This window comes from Desmodus rotundus, chromosome 3, assembly GCF_022682495.2.
Source record: "Desmodus rotundus isolate HL8 chromosome 3, HLdesRot8A.1, whole genome shotgun sequence".
Taxonomy (NCBI): Eukaryota; Metazoa; Chordata; class Mammalia; order Chiroptera; family Phyllostomidae; genus Desmodus; species Desmodus rotundus.
Window position 1 is genome coordinate 163,228,310 of NC_071389.1, and position 17,320 is coordinate 163,245,629.

The 17,320-nt window shown below is 38.5% G+C and overlaps 2 protein-coding genes across 8 annotated transcripts in view; one reads left to right on the forward strand and one right to left on the reverse strand.

The window, feature by feature from the left end:
* Positions 1 to 799: 799 nt before the first annotated feature.
* YARS2 (tyrosyl-tRNA synthetase 2) lies at positions 800 to 7,184 on the forward strand. Its single transcript, XM_024575884.3, has 5 exons — positions 800 to 1,601; positions 2,260 to 2,427; positions 3,498 to 3,653; positions 3,935 to 4,105; positions 6,850 to 7,184. The coding sequence occupies exons 1-5, from the start codon at positions 820 to 822 to the stop codon at positions 7,007 to 7,009; spliced, it is 1,437 nt and encodes a 478-aa protein (XP_024431652.2). The 5' UTR covers positions 800 to 819; the 3' UTR covers positions 7,010 to 7,184.
* A 1,769-nt stretch (positions 7,185 to 8,953) lies between these two features.
* Positions 8,954 to 17,320, reverse strand: part of DNM1L (dynamin 1 like) — a 42,892-nt gene continuing 34,525 nt past the window's right edge. For 2 of the 7 annotated variants that reach the window (XM_024575479.4, XM_024575478.4), the window contains 8 exons: positions 16,713 to 16,805; positions 14,307 to 14,363; positions 13,284 to 13,361; positions 12,976 to 13,008; positions 11,108 to 11,284; positions 10,885 to 10,994; positions 10,592 to 10,751; positions 8,954 to 10,335 (listed from right to left, as the gene is read on the reverse strand). In XM_024575479.4, coding sequence (XP_024431247.1) covers positions 10,279 to 10,335; positions 10,592 to 10,751; positions 10,885 to 10,994; positions 11,108 to 11,284; positions 12,976 to 13,008; positions 13,284 to 13,361; positions 14,307 to 14,363; positions 16,713 to 16,805 — 765 coding nt within the window. In that variant the 3' untranslated portion in view covers positions 8,954 to 10,278. The remainder of the gene's footprint in view (positions 10,336 to 10,591; positions 10,752 to 10,884; positions 10,995 to 11,107; positions 11,285 to 12,975; positions 13,009 to 13,283; positions 13,362 to 14,306; positions 14,364 to 16,712; positions 16,806 to 17,320) is intronic. The other 5 variants (XM_024575475.4, XM_024575474.4, XM_024575477.4 and 2 more) reach the window with 3 other exon arrangements.

Here is a 17,320-nt window from a genome sequence, read left to right on the forward strand (position 1 = left end):
ACCTAAAAGAATTGGTATTGAAAGTAGTCTGATAAATAAGACTCTACAATGGGTTTTTGGAGCTGATTCCCTGCCAGCCAGCTGCCACCAAGAACCCTGTCCCTACTGAGTGGAGTACTGATAGCACCTGGAAAAATGCTATGGTGATGTGATCACTAATTTGAATCCACTTATCCTAAAGCCATGTCCCACCTGCTTACTTGTAATTTAAAATAAACCATAGGGTTTTCTGATTTGTTATATCGAATTTTCTCTCGCTGTAACTTGGACAAGACTGCCACCTCCCGGAAAAGCTAATGACACTGGGGACTGAGGTGCTTTCATCCGCTTGGGGAATCAGTATTAGGAAGTTTGCGCCTCAGTGCCTACTCCGTATCTCTCCAAGAAATTAAACTAATTCCTAACCTCTCACAGGCTCTGAAGACAAATTTTCGTATAGAAACAAGGCTTGCTCATCTTAATTTTGTGACGTGGAAATTTAAACAAAAGCTAATATTTGTAGCGCGCTATTGCCAAGTACCTTAATTCTTAATCCTCACAACAGCCCTATGATGTAGGAACTAGAACAATAGACACCTACGTTACAGATGAAGAAATTAAGTTTTAGAGAATTTAAAGTGACTGGACATAAAGCGAAATCCTTCCTTGGGTAGCACAGCTCCAACTGCTGCCTAGAACGCCAGCTCCGTAACTAAGCAACCGCGGCTCTAACCGGGCATGCGCACAAAAACACTGAAGCTAATTCTGTACGAATTTGTAGGATGCCTACGCTAAGCGGCGTAGCGAGAATCCCAGCGTTCTTTTCGGGCCGCCATCAAGATGGCGGCGCCCATGTTGCGGTGCATTTCCCGGGGGCGTTGGTTTTGTACCCCAGGCCCTTTGGAAGTCTTGCCCCTGGGGCTACGTGAGGCCCACTCGGGCATTAAGGGGTTGCTGGCGGTGCAGAAGGCTCGGGGTTTGTTCAAGGAGTTCTTCCCCGAAAAAGGTACGAAGACAGAACTCCCAGAGCTCTTCGACGGTGGCAGGGCGGGCAACTTTCCCCAGACCATCTACTGCGGTTTCGACCCCACGGCGGAATCACTTCACGTGGGACACCTGCTAGCGCTGCTGGGCCTGTTTCACTTCCAAAGAGCCGGCCACAACGTGATCGCGCTAGTTGGAGGCGCCACGGCGCGTCTGGGAGACCCCAGCGGCCGCACCAAGGAGCGCGAGGCGCTGGACGCCGAGCGCGTGAGAAGCAACGCGCACGCCCTACGCCAAGGGCTGGAGACTCTGGCAGCTAATCACCAGCAGCTCTTCGCTAATGGTCGTAAATGGGGCAGCTTCACTGTGCTGGACAACTCGTCCTGGTACCGGGAGCAGCACCTGGTGGACTTCCTAGCGGCAGTGGGCGGCCACTTCCGCATGGGCACGCTACTGAGCCGGCTGAGCGTCCAAACTCGGCTTAAGAGCCCGGAGGGCATGAGTTTGTGCGAGTTCTTCTACCAGGTGCTCCAGGCCTATGACTTCTACTACCTGTTCCAGCGTTATGGATGCCGGGTCCAGCTGGGTGGATCAGATCAGCTGGGCAATATCATGTCGGGATACGAGTTCATCAACAAGTAAGCGTCTTTAGATCCAGGAGAAATCCTGGGACCGAAAAACTTACACACCAAATAGCTGGCGATGCACTTTTAGGACTGTGAAATGACGTCCTTCGTTCAAGCCCTTTTTGGTTTTATCCCCATTAAGGGTCTGTAATAATGTTAATATTATAACTGGCTAATGAGAAGTGAAAGGCTGAATTAAAGTATTAGGTATGGAACGTATTCTAGAGATCTGCAGGAAATGGCATCGCAAAAAATTGTTTCAACTCCAAATATTTGGCAAATAACGTAGATTTTAATGGCGTTTTCTTGAGAGGGATGAACCACAAGGCTAGCTGATGTGGTACTCATTTTTTTTAATCCCTTTTAAGTTATCTCTTTACTGTCTACCTGACTCCCCACTTACCCGAGTCTCTCTCGCCTTTAAACATTTCTAGGCCCTAGTTAAACAGCACTTCCCCTTAGCTTGCCCAGAGTCACTGGTTTAAATTGCAGTTCAGAATGACAAATGCCAAAATAGAGTGAATGCTGTGACAGCAGTAAGAGGGACAAGCATCCAGATTTAGGAAGTCCCAGAAGTTGAGTAGAGCAAGAGACCACCCTGAAATTTGAAGAGTAGAAGCCACCACCACCTGTGCCTGAAATGCATGATGAAGTTTTTCTTTATTCATAGATTAACTGGAGAAGATGTATTTGGAATCACTGTTCCTCTAATTACAAGTACAACTGGAGCAAAACTGGGAAAGTCTGCTGGCAATGCTGTTTGGCTAAACAGAGATAACACATCTCCATTTGAATTGTATCAGTTCTTTGTCAGGCAGCCAGATGATTCAGTAGAAAGGTGAGTTCTTAATAGTGTGCTGAGGAAAATTAAGTTCATGAGCTCATGTTTTATTATTGAATCTCTCTATGTACATTCATAGTATATTTTTTAACTTAGATTCTATTTAAGACATCAACCTAAATCTATTACAAAAGACCAGCTTTTAGAAAGTAAGTAGAAAAATACCTTCATGACTGGGATAGGAAAAGATTCTTAAATATGGGACACAGAAAAAGACTGATCAATTAGACTAACTTAAAATTAAGATCTGCTGTTCCTCCACAGTTCATCTTTAAAGGTGATTGGATATATTTTCAATACATGTAACTAATTGATAAAGAGTTTATATTCAAATTAATATAAAGGATTTCTGTAAGCCAGTGAGAAAAAGGCTGACAGCCCAGTAGAAAAATGAGAAGAGACTTGAAGAGGCACTTCATTATCTGAAAGGCCAAAAACATGTGAAGAGATTACTCAAGAAGAAAAATACAAGATAAAGGCACAATAAAATGCCATTTGTATACCCGCCAGAACGACTAAACATAGAATTGGCAATACTAGGTGTTGTTCAAAGTAAACTCACTGTGGTATAGGTCTCAGCCTCTTGGTGATGCTGCTGTCTAGAAATGAGTGAGGAGTTCGCCTGGGCGCATACTACCTGTGGCGAGCTCCACAGACATTTCCCCCACCAGAGCTAATGCTGTGGCTGGACTGGCCTCTGTGGTTCTGATCACCTTGGCAGCAACCATCGGAAAACTTTGAAAAACAAGTATTACGAGCAGGTCCCAGATAGCCACACAGCAAGGTCACTGGTATAGAGATAGGAAGGGAGTGTGCTTATCTCTGAGAGGAAGAAGGACAATATGATGGGGCTGAGGCCTTTTGTGACTGTTATTTTGTGGCTTTTAAAAGATCTGAAACAAAGATGGCAAAACAGTAACATCTTCAGTTTGGACGGCATGTTTGTTGTCTTACGTTTGGTACACTTCTGCACATTTGTTATGTTTCACAACTAAAAATAAACTTAAAGGAAGTGGGAGATAAAATTAAGTGTGTGATACAAATCTCTTTAATTTTTTGCCCTGGAGGTACCTGAAGCTCTTCACTTTTCTGCCGCTCCCGGAGATTGACCACATCATGCAGCAGCATGTCAAAGAGCCGGGGAAGCGGGGTCCTCAGAAGCGATTGGCCACAGAGGTCACAAAGCTTGTTCATGGACAAGAAGGGCTGGATTCCGCTAAAAGGTGACCTTTTCAAATAATGCTTGGACTTGAGAAAATTTAGAGCCACACTGCTTTAGAGCTGTGTTTTACCACTAACAAGGATTGTCAGTGTGCCTCAATTGCTTGAAAATGGCCTCTATCTGCTATAAGGAAAGAGGATCCTGAATTAAGTTTATAAATTATACAAGATAATATAGCTGTTTCAAAAACTTTTCATCTAGAACGTAATGGACACTTCATAATTGGTTACTGAACAGGTACTGAGTAAGCACTCACATGATGTTTTTCTCACTGTTTTTCAGGTGTACACAAGCCCTTTATCATAGCAGCATAGATGCGCTGGAGGTCATGTCTGACCAAGAGTTAAAAGAGTTGTTTAAAGAAGCTTCCTTTTCTGAATTAGTCCTTGACCCTGGAACAAGCGTCCTAGATACATGCCGCAAAGCAAATGCCATTCCAGATGGTTCCCGGGGGTAAGACTATTTAACTTTCAGATTCACAGTTCGTTCAGTATTAAGTGTTACAATTCACAGCAATTTCCTGAGACGGTGGATTCCTGAGAGTGCTTTAATGGCATCTCAGTCCTCTTAGAAGTTAGGTTAGTCTGAGCATACAGTGAAAACTGAGGTTACTTATTGCTGAAAATAGCTTAAATTTTCTGTGAAGTCTTATTAAATCTAACCCAGTTTTTCTTTCAACATTAGAAAAGGCTTGCATTTAAGGGATCAGTATATTTAATAAATACACTGGGGTCAGTCAGCTCAGGCATGGTCACAGTTTGGGGAGATCCCAAGAACAGAGGCCCTAAGTAGATGGAGTCACAGGAACCCCCTCATATTCAGTCTGTATCCTCTTTATTCCGGGGAATTGAGGGGTTGTCCAACCTGTTTAAAATATTAGCTGAATTTCTAAAAATGAAGTAAGCATACAATGTAACTTCTTAAGACTATTATTACACACTGCACACAGTTTCTCCTCTTGTGAATTTTCTTGTTCAGGAAGCAGGTAGACTATTTAGATTCCTCAGTTATGTGATACTATTGCATTGTATTTGGTGCTTATCCGTTTATAGTGAAACAGTGTGAAGCATTAGTTAGCCAGAAGACTCTCGGTCTCAGCCCCTCATCTACAGTTCCCGCATAAGTCAAAGGGTTATCAGGGCATGCTCATGATTGGGAAGGACATGTTACATTGTAGTTCTGTTTTTTGCCCCAATTGCTTTTGGATTATTTGCCTCCATACTAAAGAGCCTTAGTTACTCTATACAGAGAAAATATCCATTTTCTCTCTATCACCTGCCGTACCACTTTATTGATTTCCTCATGTGCTAGTTTACTTAATTTTCACTGAATTGAGGGTGGTATCATGTACTTCCCCACAGTGAGTCAGTGGTTCTAAGAATTTTCCTCACTGTGAAAATAAAAATTGTTTTTTCCTCCTGAATTTTTCTAGTGGTTTATTTACTGATATCAAAGTTTACTGCTACTTAAAATGACACTGTATCTGATTTAGCCAGAGTTCTCAGTAATACATTTTTTAGATTGTGGAAGCTGGGTAAGGTTGGCTTATGCATTTAAACAAAATGTAAAATGTGATCTGGAAACTACAGCAAACAGCCTAAAATAACACTTCCTAAGAGGAAGAAGTCTGTCCTTAAATATTAAATCTTTTACTGTTGAGTTAAAACCATGCCTAGTAGTCATTTCTTAATTTTATTTGGTAACATGAGAGAACACAAACATTTGCCTTGCAGATGGAAGCCTCTCATGCTCCAGCCATCCTTTCTACTGAAATCCTACCTCCTCCTAGCTGCTCCCTGTTTCCTCTTCCTGTTTGTGAAAATAACTGGTACTTACTCTCCCAGTTTCAGTGCCTCTTCTTTCAGGAAAATCTCCAATCCCTACTTTCTACCCCCTTCCCCCACCTCCCCAGTGTGCTCCTAGAGGTTCCTAGAGCAACTTCTCGAAGCTCTTCACAGAATTTAATCAGTGCGTCATAACTGTTCGTTTGTCTGGCTCTAGTTACATTTAGTGCATAGTAAGGGCTCTGTAAATGCTTACAGGATGAATTTGATGATAACTTGAATAAAACCTATTTACGTAGGCCATCAAAAGTTTTTGTTAGTGATCTAGAATTTATTAGATCAGTGACTGATTTTCCATTTCTGAAGTTCGCTAAAAATTTTGCTTTCTTGTATTTTAAGTTTTCCCTCATTTGCGTAGACATAGAATGTAATGTGAAAGGACTTTCCAATTTCATTAGCAAGTTTCCGAAAGATTTCTGTAGGTAACAGTATAACAGCAGATCTTCAAATAATGTCATTTCATTGTAATGTTCGTGAGGAAAAAAACACTTCTAGCCAGGGCCACTGTGGGGAGTTTGTACGTTCCCCCAACGTCTCTGGGTTTTCTCCAGGTTCTCTCGTTTCCTCCCTCATCCCAAAGGATGTGCACATTAGGTGAACTAGCGTGTCTACATGGTCGCAGTCTGTGTGTGTGTGTGTGTGTGTGTGTGTGAGTGTGTGAGTAGGAGTGTGCCCTGCAATGGACAGGCGCCCTGTCCAAGATGGGTGCCTGCCTTGCACTCTGCGCTACTCAGAAAATTTCCAGCCACACAGCTGGAATTAGTGGGTTGGAAAAATCAGTCTTGTTTTTCCTGATCTTAAATGTATATATAGTTCACATTTATTTCATAGTAGAAGTATTTGGGTTATTTAGAAGTGACCAGAAATGTGCCACAGGAACTCTGGTAAAATTGGTTTTGTTACATGTTGATTTGCCTAAATTCACAGTTTCCAGGAACCTATCAATGAGGACTTACAGTTGTGACTTGTATCTTATGGGTAGATCATTAAAAGCAGCATTGTCCTGGAATTTCCTTTCCTGTGATTTTGCCCTCCAGAAAGTAAGTGATCCTCCATTATTCCAGTTCACTTCATTTTTAAACCACTATCCACTGAACAGTTCTATCAAGAGCTGAGAGATATCCCAGCTCTTTTTTCTACCAAACAAAAAACCTTAAAGTTGCCTTAAAGTTGCTCCTTTAGAAGAGCATTAAAGGGAGGCAGAGCTAGTAAATGTGAAGACAAGTTTAGTGCTAAAGGTTTCAACTGGAGAACCTCTGACATTTAAATGAAATACAATAATGATGTATTGTATTATAGGAAGAGATCAACAGTAATTGGGTTTCTCTAGTTACTAAACATTTCTATTTTTAGGTATCGGATGATAACAGAAGGCGGAGTCAGTATAAATCACAGACAAGTAACGAATCCTGAGAGTGTCTTAGTTGTTGGACAACATATTCTTAAGAATGGACTTTCCCTACTTAAAATAGGAAAACGAAATTTCTACATTATAAAATGGCTTCAGCTATGATGAAACATCCTTCTGTTGATTCAAACTGATCCATCATTCATTCTCAAGACATGCGAAAAGTTGGCTCCAGAACTTACACCTTCACTTATGCAAACCAAGAGAATGGAGTATACTCTAGCCTCACAGTGTGAGTAATTTCTTTGTTTACATAGGTTGGTCATTAAGTTTGTATAATGATGGCTTATTTCCTGATCCTTTAAACATTTAGGACTACCAACAAAAACTGATTTCCAGGGTCAGTCTGTTTTAAAAATGCTTCATGAAAAAAGTAAATGCTGTCTTTCCAATCCTCTCCTTCTTGCTCTCCTTTTTGGCCATGAAGAGGAACAATGAAAAAGGTAGCATATAGAATTGCGGGCACTTTTATGTCAAGTACACACCTGATCCATCTGGCCAGCGTCTACACTGTGCTAAAACCAGCAGTGCCTCTAGAAATGCGAAATCTAGTATTGGAAATTGATTTTTTTTGTTGTTTGGAAAGCAAGTAGAGTTCTCCTTATAAAGGAGAATAGTTAGATAAAGCCACAATTGGAATTAGAAATTACAATAGAAGTAGTTTCTTTTCGAAGAAAAGATTAAAGTCAGTAATTGACTTTTCAGAAAGTTTCTAATTCAGTTTGCCACTCCCTCACCTGTGTTTCGGTGTAACTAAATTTACACAACCCTTTTTTTTTTTTTTCAATTACTAAGGTAGTAATGTTTTACACATTTGGTAACTTTCAAAATAGTTTTAAATTTCAAGTTCTCTGCCCAAGCAGATTGCCACTTGAGAGATAAACTTAAAACTTAAGTAACCAAAAAAGTAAAAGAGGCAATTATGTTACCAACCCTCTAATTACATAAGAATATCAAAAGATACCCTGCTAAGGGAAGTTTTCAGGTCAAATTTAAAGGATTTGAAAAAAAAATAAAATAAAGGTTTGGGTTATCAAGACTTGGTTAAGTTCTATAGACATTCGGAAAGTTAAATTTCCAGAACTGTTGCCACGTATGAAAAATCAAGGTAATAGTACCCAATTTCCCTGAGGATCAAGTGAAAGGCTTACAACTTACAAAATGGTTCACAACAAAAGTTCTAGAAAACCTCACAGGTGGCAAAGCGTGGCTTTAACGTTCACGTTCTAGCCATTTGCTGCCTGGATGATCGGAGCAAGTCACTATCTTCATACGCAGAAATGGCGCTGCAGTGATACTGTGTTTTGCCATGTATAACGCACACCTGTGTGCAGCGTGCACCCACGTTCTTGTGCACATTATACCCACGGTATGTCATCATTATGCCCATGAATAATGTGCATCCTTATTTTTCCCTCAAAAAACTGGACCAAAAAAGTGCGTATTATACACAGCAAAATACAGTACTTCAGTGAGTTGTTAGTCAAATAAGAAAGTCGTAAAACTTTCATACAATATAAGCTGTATTAAACCTGTATGTTAAAAAAGCTAGAATTTAAACCTTTTTCTGGGACTAAAGTTAGGAAGAATTCATTTATTGAGTCATTTCATACCAACAATTTTATTTACACAGCAAGGACATACAAGTATCCATTTTAAATGTCATAGATCATCTCCACATTTCAGAACTTCACTCAGTTGAAGGGCCAACAAAGGTATTCTTTCCATAGCTTTCTTGCCTGTTTTTCTTTGTACAAGGTGTGTAGTACCAGAAAGTGCATTATCATAGCATGTCTTTAAAAGTAGCATTTAATTGGAAATCTATTTGATATGTTGGAGAAAGGTGCATTAAAGGGTTTCTTCCCCTTATAAATTCAAAAGGCTAAAAGAGTAGTCATCTGATCTGTTTGAAATAAGTAAATCATGGATGGCTATAATTTCAAAGCCGATATTTAATGATGGCAAAGTGATTTTAAAGTGTGCTATACTTAGTAACCAATTCAGAGTACCATGTCATATCAGACTGAATCCAGTTTTTTATGTTTGAGATCAGTTGGTAAGCCTGTTGTTCCTTAGTACATGGGTACCATAAGCTAAAGTTAACAGGTATATTCATATCGCCAATAGTCCTTCGTAATGGATGTAACTTAAAAAGAAAATTTAATATCTGCAATATACAATTTCCTTAACATGTTACTGGTTAGCAATAGAACTAGATTCCTTAAGGATTTTGACCCTTACCTTAAAATTTATAACATACACCAAGAATCACCTGAGGAATTTTAATTAAATGTATATTTGTTCTAAACCTCAGCCCCAAATCCCAGAATGCAATTTAGTAGTCTATAAGCCATTAGGAGTGTGTGTGCCTGTACGTTTTGTTTGTTTGTTTTAATAAGGCTCCACCAGTAACTTCACATCTCTAGTCTAATGTATTTTACTGGTGTGAAGCAAAAAGAACTATTACCAACTAATACAGAGAAAAGATACAGTTCTATGACCAGCATAGTATTTAGTTTTAAGTCCCACCTCCAAGTTAATCTCGGAGCATGGTGTGACTGCCCCAATTTAAAGATGTCCCTGAACTACTACTACACTTGAAAACCAAGGGGAATTTTTTTTAGAACCTCTAAAAACCAAAGGAACTGGTCATCACCAAGTGTTACTAGATGATCAAGTCCAGATGATTATTTTTAACAGAGGAAAATGTAATTCATGCCTCTGGGTTTAAGTAAGAATCAAATATATTTTAATGCACTAGGGTAATGTGGACCCAGGTGTGGAAGGGCTATGTAGCTACACATTACGCACACCGCCTCATCAACATAGTTACAGACCTTCTTGTGCCTCCAGCTTTCTTACTAACACATCAGAGTTTGCAGAGATAAAACTAAATCCAAGGACAGGTGGACTACAGTGATCATGTGAGAAACTTGTCAACCCCAATCTTTCAAAGCCAGGCCAGTTTACACAGTGCATGCAGTACAGCTGTATGAAATGTCAGGTGCGTTCTTCCTGAAGGACTGTGGCAGCAGCTTAAGACTTAACAGGTTACACAGGTCATCTCATCCACAGGCAGACTGCTTGTACACCGAGAACACTAACATTTCTTTGTAAGTTCAGAGGAAACTGTCATAAGACAGACTTGATATATTTTATATATACTGGAAAACTTTAGAAACGGCCGTTTATTATTTGGATTAAATGTGTAATTCATTCTGTAATACAGAGCACAGTTTTCAGTTTATAGCCAGTCTTCATGTGAGCAGATTCATACCGTTGGATACACAGGAGTTCATAAATAAAAATCTACTCAAGTAGGCAGTAACTAGCAACTCTCAACTCAACACAGTCTCGGTGTTATGCAGTTCTCTTCACCAAAGATGAGTCTCTCGGATTTCAGCAATAATTTGACCTGCTCCTTGTAATGCCTACATTAAAGAAGATAAAAATTATAAACTCATATTTATGATATCAAAGAATCTGAATATGTGGGGTAATCTCTCTACTTTAGTATGTGGTTGATTTATACTAACCAGTATCTCTCCTGAATCTAGTCAAATACCAACAGAAAAAAAGACAAGCCATCATATGAAGACTACAGCTGTATCCAAGGATTAGAATGTATTTAAAAAAACATGTTTATATCTACAACCCGAATGTGAAAATTTTTTAAAATCACAATACCTTCAGCATATCAGCTGCTTCTTTCCTACGCTGTGCCATGTCCTCAGATTCAGTCAGAAGGTCATCCAATAAGGATGACTTATACAGTTGTCCTACTAACTCACTCTGAAGAGTGTCTTTGACATGATTAACCAAAAAATGCATTACTGCCTTTGGCACACTGTAAAACAAAACAATAAGATGATCCGTTTGATTTAAAATAAAACCCTAAAATTTTAAAAATGCATATTTCAAAACAGATTATGGAATCATCCAGCAGTATCACAGTCTGATTTGTATTATGTACTACTAACCTGTCTTGAATATTCTTTCTGACAATAAGAAAATATGACTTGATGAGTCGTTCAATAACCTCACAATCTCGCTGCTCACGGGCAGATAGTTTTCGTGCAACAGGAACTGGCTAAGTAGGGTGAGGGGGGGGAAATATTACTTTTTAGTTCCTTTTATCTTTTGTAGTGTTTTCCTAGTAATTTGGTTGTCTTGTTAGTCCTCAGCCAAATTCTCATGGCTTACCACATCCAGTAGATTCACTGCATGGCCTTTTTGTGGACTGGCTGGCATAATTGGAATTGGTTTTGACTTTTCCTCGGCTAATAACTCTTCTGCTTTTGAAGTTTTCAGCATTCCTCTCCAGTTGCCTGTTGTTGGTTCTTGAACAGCATCTCCAACCCCACCACCGCCAGATGCAACCTGAAAAACAAAAACCAGATGTTCCAAAATCTCTATCAACCATACCAAATCTAACTAAACAAAGTTTCTTTTCTTTGACAGTAGTCAGGGAGAACATCTAGTACCCAGCAGGAGTTGTAACAGGGAAAGAGATGGGGTGGAACCCTGGGCTAACTAAATTAAGATTCTACTATAAAATGTTTGCAAGGCCTCCAGCAATATTATTTATTTCCTTCCTTCTTTAACTTTGCTGCTTTTCAAAGTTTTTCCTTTTTCCCAAACCCTCTAACACTAGATTGTAGAAAAAGTATATGATGCCCTTAAAAACGAGACTACTCATTTCAAGCACAAGGAAAAACAGAACTACCGCATCTTAAACTCTTCAAAGTAACCTGAAACACTGCTGAACTGTAATCTCTCCAAAAGTTCTATGAACTCAAGTTACTTTACATTTAGTCAGCAATAACAACAAAATCACTGGATAAGAGGAACTTTTTAATAAAAGAAACAAGAATAGACTCATGATATTTAGGCTGAGAGTGACTTTAAACTGGCTAAAATGTGAAATGTGACATAAACCCAAGTTCCCTCAATATCTGTACTCTAGAGTAACCATCTGCTGGAAGAAACCTAGTGCTACCACTAATCAAACTGCTTTTTCACTTCCTTTTTTAGGGTGTCTGTTAGTCTTGATTTCTTTGGGGGGGGGCAAGCCAGGATAATGAGAAAACAGTAATTTATCAACATTTAAGAGACCAGATGCTCTTTAAGATCTTACCCTCTAAAATGGATAATAGCACATCTAAAATTCATGGGTAGAAATGAAAATGGCTTACACAAACTTCACAGAAGAGTGTCATGGCAATTGTTTAAAAATGTCAGTTTTTGGTATCAACCTGGCCTAAATTTGCTAGTTAAGATGAGCTTTATCTAAATATAGGCAGTATGTTTACACATTAATTTTTAAATGCCTGTTAACTATACATGAATGGCATAACATGAAATCTGAAGGAAAGTAAGCAGATGCAGCGTGATGCCATGAGTGAAAACACTGAAGAAATGACTTAGATGGTTCTCTTAGGGTCTGAGCACAGTAGGCTGAGAGAAGACATCAGATTTTGTTTGCGATTCAGAACCTTAAATCTGGACAATAAGGAAAGGAGCTGAATTAAATGTTAGAAAAAACAGAAGAATGGGTCTGGAAAATTTACAGATTATTAATTTTCCCCTGAAAAGGTTATCAAGAATTAGCAATAGTCTCAAACTCTCACAGCCCCCATTTACATTATGTACGTAAGCTTTTGAGGCTCCTGTTAAGCTACACAGATACAGTGACAAGTGCAGACTGAATGGAAGCATAAGAAAGAAACCTGAGGGGAGTACCCATGAGTACTGGACAGATCTTAGAACCTTTACAGAGGAAACGTCCAAAAGTACATTTCCCGTCTTTGGAATCTTAATTCCCTACCAAAATATTAAGGTCAAGACTATTCTAGATGGTAACAAAACAGTGGGAAAGCCTTTTACTAGTTAAAACAATGCTAAAACTAGAGTTAATGCCATCTTAAAGGGGTTAGTTAGATAACAGAAACATTAAAACAGAGACAAGGAGTCAGGCGCCACTGTACAGACAGGTTCTTGAATGGTTTTGAAACAGTGTTTCAGTGAGAACCAAAGGTACTGACATTGCCATTCTGAAACAAGAGACTCACATTTTTAGTTTCTCTCCTGCTGTCCTGAATTAACTGTTAAAAGATATGTTAAAACATGCAGTTTAAAAAGCAAAATTTCAGTATCAATGGCTTCAAATTCAAAAAGTGCAGAATAATTTCCTCTTTAACTTCTTTTTCTCTGTGCATATTTTATATTGTAAGCGAAAGCATGTCAGGAAAAACGTATAAGTACACATTGTTATATATAGCCCATATTAATATTCTGCTATACCGCATATTGTTTCCAGATCATCCTGGAGCACCAAACACCTAGGCATGCAGGCTTAGATTAAGATATCAGAACAGACCTTGCCATCAGCCTCAGCAGAAGCAGCAGGGGAGGGCTCCTGGGAGGCAGGTGCCAAAGCACTTGGAACTTTAGAAGACTAAAGGCAAAAAATGCAGGGGAAAAAAATCAAGGATGCCAAAATGCATTCAAAAACATTCTATAAATGTGAATTTTTCCCTCTGTGAAGTAACATGAAAAACAAAAGTAATCATGGGACACAAAATTAATGTTCAGTCTGCCTTATTTCCTGTACTAACATCACCTTTGTTAAAGGCTTTCTTCAGATGAATACCTAAGGAAATCCAAACCCCAAAACTTCATTTTTACTTTTGGAATCTCTTCTGGTAAAGAATTCGAGGTAATAGATTTTATACACAGAAACAGCACATGCAGCTGTTATAGTTACTAACCTGTTATATGCATATTGTCGTCCTCCCTCTCCGAAAAAGCCTCTTGTAATAAAGTCAGTCATTTACCAAATTGATAAAGTTGCTGAATTTTTTAAAAAATAAGGCTGGACACTTAAAATCTACCTCTATGCATTACAAATACTATTATCTTTAATTTTTTTATTTTTCAATTGCACTTTACATTCAATATTGTATTAGTTTCGGGTGTACAGCATAGGGTCAATTATATACTTAAAGTGTTACCCGCCACTGCTGATATTTCCAGGACCCACCTGCCACCGTACATAATTGCAGTATTACTGGCTATATTCCCTTTGCTACACTTTACATCCCTGTGACTATTTTGTAACTACCAATTTGTACTTCATAATTCCTTCACTTTTTTCACTGAGCTCCCAACCCTCCTTCCCTCTTTACAGCCTATTCTCTGTAAAAATACCAATTACTTTAAATTATTCAAAGCCTGTTTTTACACTTGCATACCTTTACTCAAACAATGAAATGGCTCCAATGGAACATTAAAGGGAGAAAAAGACAAAAGTTACCCCTAGGAGTGAGTAATACTCTAAGGCTTAGCAATCCATCTTTGCTTAGTAGGAATATGCTTTAAAAACGTTTTTTTTTTTTTTTACCTTGTCTCGTGATACAGCTGAAGGTAATTCTCTTGCTAGCCTGTTTCTCCTTTGTTCCTGTAAAACACAACCCAGCAAAAACAAAAGTGGTCATCAGAGCACTGGGACACAAGCCTACTAAAACATGTTCAGCTTACTTGAAGACTGTGGAAAACTTCTAGTATATCCCATCACTGTTGCAACTCATGCCATAATTAGATTTTAAAACAAACCATTTAACCCAATGCTTCTCAATCTTTCCTTCTGCCCCAACACACTGGAGGGATGCAATGCAACTGTTAGTACCAGTGGCTCCCCCTTACCAGGGATTCTGAAACGAGGGGCCATGGGTTGAATCTCATGAAAGGCGATGGCCTTTTCCCTTTAAGAACCACTGGTTTAAACTCTCCCCACATAAATGTGTCTTATGTCTTCAGCATACTATGCAGAATTTAAAGTGCACAGATCACAGAAAACTAGTAAGCAAAGCCTTTAAAAATCACTCCTACTTAGACACCTTTGTGTTATAGTCACCATTTAGAAATATCTGTGGTGAAGGTTATGCCGTAAGATTGTTCCATTTTCTATACCCTAAACCATCTCCAGGACACAAATGTAGTATTGAAAACTGACAGTCCTTTCTGTAACCTGGCTAATTTAACAGACCAGCCAACTGCCCACTCTTCTAGTTTGCTAATATTATCAAAAGTAACTCTAGTACAGGTAGCTAAGGAAACTGTTAAATTCAAATTGACTGAATAACCTACTATATGTCAAGCACCAGGAGAGGTGCAAGATTATGAAAATACATAAGCATGTAGGTATTAATAATGACTCTCAGGCAGCATCAAATATAGTAGAAAAGCATTTAGTTAAGAATTGTTCCTAAGCAGAAAGCTTTTCATGAATACTCTCAAACTTGCAAAAAGTTTTAAGTTACTAAAGCTTCACAGGGATGTTTTGTAGTTAATAAAATTTTCTGAATAAAATTTGATTTTCATTTTTTTCATAGAAGATGATAAAAATATACCAAATGATATGGATTTTAACTATCTTCAGAATAAAAAGTTAACATGTTAAAATGTACATTTTGAAGAGGGACACAAGCAAAAGACAGGGAAACCCAAAGCCCAGAACTTCTCACCCTGATCTGTCACCAAGCAGTTAAGACCTTAGCAGGCCCTGGAGCCCAGCAGTCCTGGCTTCCTGGCTTTGTTAACTGCACAGGTCACCAACTTGCAACCCTCGTCAGGTTAGTGTAAAGATTACATGAGCATAGTCACATAAAGTTCTTTGGCACAGGGTCAATAAAACCAGAGAGATGCTCATCTGTAGAAAAATAATGATCTGAAAAGTCATATCATGAATGACTTTGTTGGTATTTACAAAAACTTCCAGACACAAATTTCCCATAAAGCTGGTCTCGATGTTACAAAAAGTAAATCTTACCCTAAGATAGTGTCTACATGCTAATTTTAACATAACTGTTAGCTAGTCTGCTTTCCCAGTGTTAAGTGTCTTACTCGTGTCCATTTTAGATTTTTTTCTGACAATAGGAGTCACTTCAGCTATGTAGCTAACAAACAATTCCCTGTACCTGTTAAAGAGAAGGCGCTTGTTTCTTCCAACAGTGCCCAGCAAAATAAGCACTAAAGCAACAGCTGTTACCGTCTGTGGGTCTCAGGCTCCTCATCTGTTAGTTTAACCAAAGGGCTGCAGTCGGTAACCCAGGGTCCCTTCCAGTTCCCAAATTCCATGTTTATAATATTCTTTCCATCCATATGCACAAGAGGAAATTTGATATAGAAGGGGACTCTGAGGTCCTACTGTATTAAGGAGTAGCAGAAAAATGTACTGTTCTTGGATAAAAGTGGCAGAGAAAAAATAGCATCAGATAAATTGCTCTATCCACGAGCCTTGGCTCCATCTGAGATCTTACGAAACTTGCAACATTAACCTCAAATGGAAAAAAAAAGATCCATGAAATGCAGCCACCCCAGTAAAAAGAGTACTCTACTTTTCCAAATTTACTATAATGTAGGTAATTCTTAGAATGTTTCCTTTACAGCTTTCAGAGCCGAATGAAAACAATGTTAAACACTGTTTCACGCACTTCAGCCTGAATAAACTGCAACACCAGAGGCTGGAATGGAGCCAGGCAGTCCTTCCGTACTAAATGCATCCCGGATTCTCTGAGTTAGTTTCATAAGCAGAGTCTGAGTTACAGTTTCATGAACAGGAAATTCATCCAGGAAGTTTTGAGAATCAAATTTAAGAATATAATGCTGTTGGCATACTTCTTAGCATGTAACAGACAATAATATGGTACATGTATGTTTTATAGTCATCCCATGCTCAATATATTTGATGTAACTGAGTTGTAACAGATTTTTGTCTCTCAAAAAAGGTCATTCAAATTATATTTACCTCTATATTATTGTTCATTAGCCCACAAGCATCAGCAAAGTCTGGATGTTTTGTGTTGATGTAAGCCAATTCAATTGCCACTAAGTTATGGACCTAGGAAAAAAGTAAGGCTATAAAAATTTATCAACCAAATTTTACCTTAGGAAATTATATATATAACACTTATTAACAGATAATTCTAAACAAGACACTACAGGAAACTGATGCCTCAATAAATATCTGATAATTATACCCAAACTGATAAATCTTATGCCAAATATTGTAATAATTTGCTCTATCTTTTGAACTATTCCATTTCAGCATCTGAGATTGCATTTTTAAGGGGGGAAATGACATTAAGTTGGTGGATTTTGTCTACCACCTTATCTACCTTATGCAAATCTAAGTTCCAAAGCTATTGCCAGTTTGGTATTAAAACCTCAGATCATTCATTATTCCACGTCAAATTTTTAGGTTAGGTTCAACATTAAGAAAACACCTCAAAATCAAATATAAAGACGTTAACTTTAGATGAAGGACACATTTAAAGATCTGAGGTAATGACAAAGTGACATTAATTATGAAGCACCTAGTTTATATATATTAAATGTGGCTCAAAATCCTAGTGG

Bases quoted from the DNA above. Each gene is read 5' to 3' on its own strand.
- YARS2 (XM_024575884.3), top strand. From the start codon at position 820: ATGGCGGCGCCCATGTTGCGGTGCATTTCCCGGGGGCGTTGGTTTTGT. The intron at 3,654-3,934 runs GTGACCTTTTCA...ACTGTTTTTCAG, and splicing joins GGGCTGGATTCCGCTAAAAG to GTGTACACAAGCCCTTTATC. The intron at 4,106-6,849 runs GTAAGACTATTT...TTCTATTTTTAG, and splicing joins ATTCCAGATGGTTCCCGGGG to GTATCGGATGATAACAGAAG.